The sequence below is a fragment of the Fistularia commersonii genome, chromosome 11 (genome assembly GCF_037954325.1).
Source record: "Fistularia commersonii isolate RoL2024-O1a breed Wild chromosome 11, RoL_Fcom_v1.0, whole genome shotgun sequence".
NCBI classification, from domain to species: domain Eukaryota; kingdom Metazoa; phylum Chordata; class Actinopteri; order Syngnathiformes; family Fistulariidae; genus Fistularia; species Fistularia commersonii.
Window position 1 is genome coordinate 19,777,857 of NC_141294.1, and position 7,260 is coordinate 19,785,116.

General features: G+C 42.7%; 1 protein-coding gene across 2 annotated transcripts in view; it reads left to right on the top strand.

Annotated features, from left to right (window-relative positions):
- efna4 (ephrin A4) overlaps positions 1 to 6,425 on the top strand; it is a 45,499-nt gene extending 39,074 nt beyond the window's left edge. For both annotated transcript variants that reach the window (XM_086155756.1, XM_086155757.1), the window contains exons 4-5: positions 3,483 to 3,506; positions 4,856 to 6,425. In XM_086155756.1, coding sequence (XP_086011882.1) covers positions 3,483 to 3,506; positions 4,856 to 4,947 — 116 coding nt within the window. In that variant the 3' untranslated portion in view covers positions 4,948 to 6,425. The remainder of the gene's footprint in view (positions 1 to 3,482; positions 3,507 to 4,855) is intronic.
- Positions 6,426 to 7,260: the final 835 nt, after the last annotated feature.

Below are 7,260 nucleotides of genomic sequence, written 5' to 3' on the forward strand. Positions count from 1 at the left end.
GAATTAATTACCAACACACACACCTGCATCACACACACCACACAGTGTGAAGGACAGAGTAGTGACAGAGGGGGGGCGGGGGGTACGCAGGCTTTGCTCCAAGGTCACCCTCTGCCTGGCAGTCCCACGGCCTCCTCTCTGGTGTGTGAAAGTGTGTGTTTATCGCCTTAATTTAACTCAAGAACGCACACAGATGCAGGATGGATGCAGGACACTACTAATGATGTGTGTGTGTGTGTGTGTGTGTGTGTGTGTGTGTGTGTGTGTGTGTGTGTGTGTGTGTGTGTGTGTGTGTGTGTGTGTGTGTGTGTGTATGTGTGTGTGCGAAAAGCAGGAGCTTAAAGTTACAACAATGTTGGATCCTGCAGGCAGCACAAGCAGGGTAGCTTAAAGTTACAGCGACATTAATCCCGCCAGCACAAAGCAAAAACTTGGTTTTAAGGTTTGGGCAAGAGTTTGGTCACGGTATCTATATCTCTTGTGTGTGCGTATGTGCCCTCGCGTGCGTGCAAATTGGGATCCAGCAATACACTTGACTTTGTTAAGTATTTTTTTCTTGCATGTATGTGATGTGTTTGTGCATTTGTGTGTGTGTGTGTGTGTGTGTGTGTGTGTGTGTGTGTGTGCGTGCGTGTGTGTGCGTGTGCAAATGCAATTGTGCACACACAAATTGGGATCAAGTGAGTTTTCAGGTCGCCTGACTTTTTGGCGTTACATGTCTTGATTTTTTTTGTGTGTGTTTATGTGCACACCCGATCACACATTTGAGTGAGTGAGTGAGTGAGTGAGTGAGTGAGTGAGTGAGTGAGTGAGTGAGTGAGTGAGTGAGTGAGTGAGAGTAGCAGCTTAGAGTTACAGCAATGTTGGATCAAGTAAACTTGGTTATAAGGTCTTGGCAAGAATTTGGTCAGGTTATGTACGTCTTTTGTGTGTGAGTGTGTGCAAGCACAAATAGGGATACAGTAAGTTCTAAAGACACCTGACTTTGTTGTGTTAATTATCCTGAATTTTTTCTTGCGTGTGAACGTGTGTGCTGTTCGGGCTCTTGATGAGCAACATTTTGCATCAGAATAAAAATGTCTCTCTCCCTCCTGCTGTGAGAAGCCACCCCCCCATGACCTCCCTCCACTGTGATCATTTATTTGTTTGCTTCACCATTTTCTTTTCTTTCTTGAGATGTCCTACTCAGCTGCCCCCTTCTTGGCTTCGCCCACAAAACTAGCACTTTCACCCCAAATACCTTTGCACCCTCTGAACTCTGGACACTTACACACACACACACACAAACACACACACACACACCGCTTGTACCCCTCTGGACCCTGAATGCACCATTTAAAGTATTTTCCCCTAAACTGTAAACTGGTTTTTCTTATTATCGTCTTCTTTTTATTTGTCTTGCTTTTTCTTATGTTTTCTGGTCACAGTTAGCATTAGCTCCTTCGTCTGTGTAAAATGGCGGTGCAAGCGGAGAGGCGGAATGGTGGAAAAAGAGTCTTCGTCTGCAGCGAGGCGTTCTGTCTGTCGACACACACGGATTCCTGCGCGCGTGCGCACATGTGCACACGCAATAAGCACATACACACACACTAGTGCACTTATGTGACTGCATTGCAGACACAAAAAATTGCACACGCAAAACCACCAATGCCATTTTGTGTCAAATCAATGCGAAAAAGAACTCAAAATATATAGTGGCTAAGTTCTTATTTTGATTTTTCATATTTCATTTTTTTTCTGGATTTTTTTTTTTATGGCATGAAAAATTCCATCTAAATCAAAACACTTCAGTCACCAAAGCACATGTTTATAAACACTGGTTATTCTCCGCGGCACACAGACACACTTGTTTCAATGTCAGCAAAATGATTTTACATTTCTTTAAAAAAGGAACATATATATATATATATATATATATATATATATATTTTATTTTATTTTATTTATTTTTTTTTTTTTTCTTTGTTTACCCATCAGAAAAGCATTTTGAATGTCTTTGGTTCCAGGATTATCATGGCAAGAAAATGTGGATTAATAGCACACATTTTAAGAAATAATTATTTTAAATCATTTGCCCCCCAATTTATATGGTTTATTCACAAATGTGTATCAAATACAGGGGGGGGCAGTACCCTGTTCAGCCTCCACTTGTCGTCAATAATTCATCCGCTTTATTTCCCCTGCCCTTAAAGCTGCAGCTTCAGATAAATGTACTATTTTTTAACTCATTTTTAATCAGTGTGAAATAATAAGCTGCTTTTGCAAAAAGAAGTCAAAACCCATTTTCTTTGATATGTAACTGTTTCGCTTTTTACAGCGCGTGGCTACAGAGCACACTTTAAAAACTAGCAGTTGCACACCTCATTTTTTTTTTTTCCCACATCTGGTTGGAATACAAAAGCTGTTTTTTTTTTGTCGCATCCCGTTGTAACGAGGTTATTCAAAAGTGCAAAGTGTCGCTCTTTATTTGCCTTGATTGTTCCTACAAACACAAGCAGGGGAAGGTGGGGGGCAATACTGTTAAACGCTTCATTAACCTCCTTGGACCGATTGCGCTTGAATGCAACCTTGGAGTGATCCTGATGGGAGGACGTTACAATTACCTCTGTAAAAAAAAAAAGCAATCTGACCTTACACAGATTCCCATATAATCCCAGTCAGCTAGGGAGGAACTGGGTCCGCAAACGTGTGTGTGTGTGTGTGTGTGTGTGTGTGTGTGTGTGTGTGTGTGTGTTCACTGTCACATTCAGGTTCAAGGTTGAAGATGGATTTAACAAAAGCGCCAATTGTTGTGTGGCCTCATCCTCCCTTTCCCTCTGATGTTTCACCCGCTATTTCCTTCCTTTTTTTTAAACCCTTCCCAACCCTCCCTCATTTTTTCTTTTTCTACCATCCCTCCATCCTCTCCATTATTTCCTTTCTAGTCCGCCGACCCACCCCTGCCGAGAAAGTGAGTCCCCCCCGAAACACACTGTCTCTTTCCCTGTCTGACCAACTTTTTTTCCCGCCCTTTTTTCTGCTTTCATCTTCTGTTCACTTCTCAGTTTCGCTCTGTCATTTGGAATTTTCTCCCCCCCCCCCCACCCCCACTTCCTGCACCCCCCCTCCCAACCACCCCCTCCCCTCCACTCCCCACATAATCTCAATCATTCTAATCCCCCTCCCACCCTCCCGTGACCCACCTCCTCATCTACATCACACTATCTTCCTGTCGCCGCGCCGACCTTTACAAAAATTTTCAGGAAGGGGGGGTGTATTTAAGCGTTACACTGCCCGCCACTGGTCATATTTCACGGCCTTACAGTGAAATGCCTCCCTCTGCTCCCTCTTCTCTTTTTCTTTTTTTCCCTCCCTTTCCCACCTCACAGCAAATTTTATTGAGACAGTAAAACATGTGAAAATGACTTATCAGCAACTTGTTTCCCTGAAGCGACTTCATCTAAATCTCTCTCTCTCCCTGCCCCCCCCCCTTTCCTTTTTAGCCTCCCTGGGGTCCAAACGCCAAGGTGAGCTCTTCTCCCGACCTTTGCGCCTAGCCTCCACATGGGCAGAAACACTGCCAAAAGGGTTTGAATAAAAAAAAAAGGCAGATGAGTTTTGATGAAATAACAACCCATCAATTGGGGGAAGGCATTACTATCACCATGGTAACTGCACACCCTCTGACTGTCCCCGCCCCCACTCCAGCCTGCCTGCAGACAATAAGCCAATCAGAACAAGTTACGGGGTCAGATTTATTACCGACCAATCAGAGGCCAGCCTTGTTTACTGCAAACAAGGAATAGATGAAAAAAAATAATTGTACTTCCTGTTTGTGGTGTACTGACATCTCCCTGATCTCTGATTGGCTCTATAATTTTGTGTTATTTTTTCATCCTGGCTTTGGGGGTCATTTCTTGATCGTTCTGTCATTTCAGAACATTTGTCAGAAAATTCTATTTTAATCCTGATTTCTCTTTCTTTTTTTATCGTCATGGGAAACCACAATATCGAATTTCTGACAAAAACGTATTAAACAATTTCATGCTAGATTATATAAACATTATAAATTATGTTTTTTCTTGATATTATATATATCAGGGTTTCTGTGGATTATTAAAAAGCATTAAAGTCATTAAATAGATATAGCAAAAATGAGGGCCTTAAGTAGCATTAAATAGAGGCATTAGAAATTTAAATACACTTGATGGGGTGAAAACAATTTATTGTAATTAGGCTATATGAACATTTAATTATTTTGATTGGAATAGTGTGATGATTGGTAATGATTGAGAAGCAGAACCCTTTAATCACCTATTGCTTCTGACAGTGCACAAAGTCACAACGCCAGAGTTTGAGCAAAAAGGAAACAGAATTAATTTAAAAAAATTAAAAAAATGAAAAGAAACAAATTATGAAAAATATAAATCAATTATTAAAAATCTAAATAAATATGCACTGATTATCATACACCAATGTATAATTCATGTATCCAAATGCACATATCTGCTACTGTGCAAAATCTATTTCAGGTTTAAATGATTGATGATTTTATAAATAAACCTATTAGCAATTGGGCACGGGCATCAGATTTGTTTAAAGTGGCTTTAAAAAGTGACTGGCTATTACCTACAGAAACTCTGTACATATACATATTATATGTTTCTTCAGATCATGGTCCCTGATCAATAAAGTGATGTGTCTCTGAAATTGGCCTTACAATCAATCGGCATAATAACCATGGAAGCATCAATTTAGAAGTGCACCGAATGGATTGGACATGCGGCGCTACCGGCGCGATCAATATCGATTTCTGGCATCCTCTCTGTGGAGATGGTTGACTGACCGGTCCCTCTTTTGTTCTGTTGTCTCGCAGGGACCGAACCTCAGAGCGGCTCCTGCCCACCAGGGTCGCCTCCACTCATGCTCCCGTTCCTCCTCCTCCTCTACCCGCTCCTGATGGCTTGAACCCTAGCATCGCTGTCAAGACGCCTTGGGATTCTGCACTGGGATTTAATCTCCCCGTGAAACAAAAATCACCACGGGAAAAAAAATTGCCGCCTCTTGATTTATGGGGGGGGAGGTCTATTCTGTCTATTCTGAAAAACCAAGATCTTTGGGTGATCTTTCTTTTTTGGTTTCAAACAAGGCATTGGATTGTGGGAAATTAAAAGGGAATTTTCAGGTGACACACACACATTTAAAAAGGACGGTCTAAGTTTACAAAAGGTGCATTTTTTATTTGGCAGAAACCGAACAGGGCATTGGACGCACCCTTCATTTTCTCCTGCTTCCTCCTGCGAGACCCCTATTTTTTTCCTTTCAGCAAAATGAACTTTTTGACTCAGGTCATAGGTCAAACTTCTCTAAGGCAACTCCTGCCCTTCTCTTTCTCAAATTGTTGATGAGGAGTTGAGGAATGTTGTGGGGGGGAATTGAGGCATGACTGATGCGCCCCCTACTGGGGAGAGACCTACTGCACTGGAGCTTAACTGGTCTGGCAGGGGGGGCCAAAGCCTCATGATGATGAGGACTGGACCTCCAAGGATTTTTGCTCTTGCTGGACAGAAGCCCATCAGGAGCATACACTGAAAGGATTGCCGGGTGAATAGGAAAAGTACCATCCCGCCAAGAAGCTGGAAGTAAAAAAAAAAAAAATTACGCACAAATATATCTTTCTTTTTTGTACTTTTTTACGTGTCCCTTTTATATAAATCACTTTTTTTATTTCTGTATTTTAATTTTGATGTTTTCTTTGGGAGGCAGATTGAATTTCTACATTTCTTCATTTTTTTTCCGTATTATATTTTCCCACAGCATTTTTCAAAACTGTATTTCTGTTAGATAATATAGTTAATATATTCTTTTTCAAAAAAAGTTACAACTATGTTTAAATATTTTATTAGCTGTATGATTTTCCATTTTCAAGGTTTTTCTATTTTTGTCATGTTTCCTTTCCATTCATACATTCATATCTGTCTTGGCTGTTCTGTTCATAACTTGCTTCCCTCTGTAGTCTGCTGATACCAAGACTTTCCACATTTATTCCAAGGAGGGAATTCCACGATGGGTCAGAATTTCGGCCCATTTCTGTGAAACCTGAATTCCGTTTGATTTTTATTTTACAAATGAGCAATTTCTATTGAGATTTTGAGTTTATTTTTTTTTTGTAATAACACAGTTATTACCAGGCTCTCTCCCTATCGAGGCTCCCAGATGCAAATTGTTCCACAGTCAATTTTATCATTTTTTTGTATTTTTTTGTTTTTTTGTGTGTGTGTCCCAAACAGCCTCCCAGTTTCTGTTTCCTCTCCATGTCAACTCTTCTTTCACATTTTAGTGAAGAATGTAGCTTCTTCTGTGAAGAGCCGATCGACTGCAGTCTGAGCCTTTTTTCTTTTTTTCCCGATGTAACGCGGCGATGACAACAGTGACTAAAAAAACGAGAAAAATCAATAAATGCATTTTCTTTAAAGGGACTTGGGAGTTTTATATATCACACCGTGTGTGCCGTCACGGCTTTTGAGTAAACACATGTCTGGCCTGTGTGCACAGCATGGCAGTTATCACAACGAGCATGGAAGCATGGATCCTGGGAGCGTGGATAAGATATATATATATATATATGTATATATATATATATATATATACATATAATATTATATTATGAGGCACTGATACTGTCAGGGTTCACACCCGATCCCAATTGTAATCGGCGCCAGCTGCAGCAGATGCCGCTAATTGAGATCCCTATAAAGGGCAGCGGCACACTCTGCCTGGCGCCGGGGGATTGTGGCTCTCAGATCACTGCAGAGCCCTGCCACGACCGGACCCCATCGCTGCCACGACCGGACTCCAAGTGTAACCTCTGTCCCCTCCCTCGTTACGACCGGACCCAGTCGGCCGGTGTAACCTCTGTCCCCGTCTGCAACCCGTCCAGTCTGCCACCCTGCCTGGGGCCCGTCCTGGTGAGACCCGGCCAACATGGCCTCGGGGAACCACACCCACCCAGGCCGGCTCCGTGGGGCGCCAGGAGGCGCCCATTGAGGGGGGGGTACTGTCAGGGTTCACACCTGATCCCAGTTGTAATCGGCGCCGGCTGCAGCAGATGCCGCTAATCAAGATCCCTATAAAGGACAGCGGCACGCTCTGCCTGGCGCCGGGGGATTGTGGCTCTCAGATAACTGCAGAGCCCTGCCACGACCGGACCCCATCCCTGCCACGACCGGACCGGAGGTGTAACCTCTGTCCCCTCCCTCGTTACGACCGGACCCAGTCGGC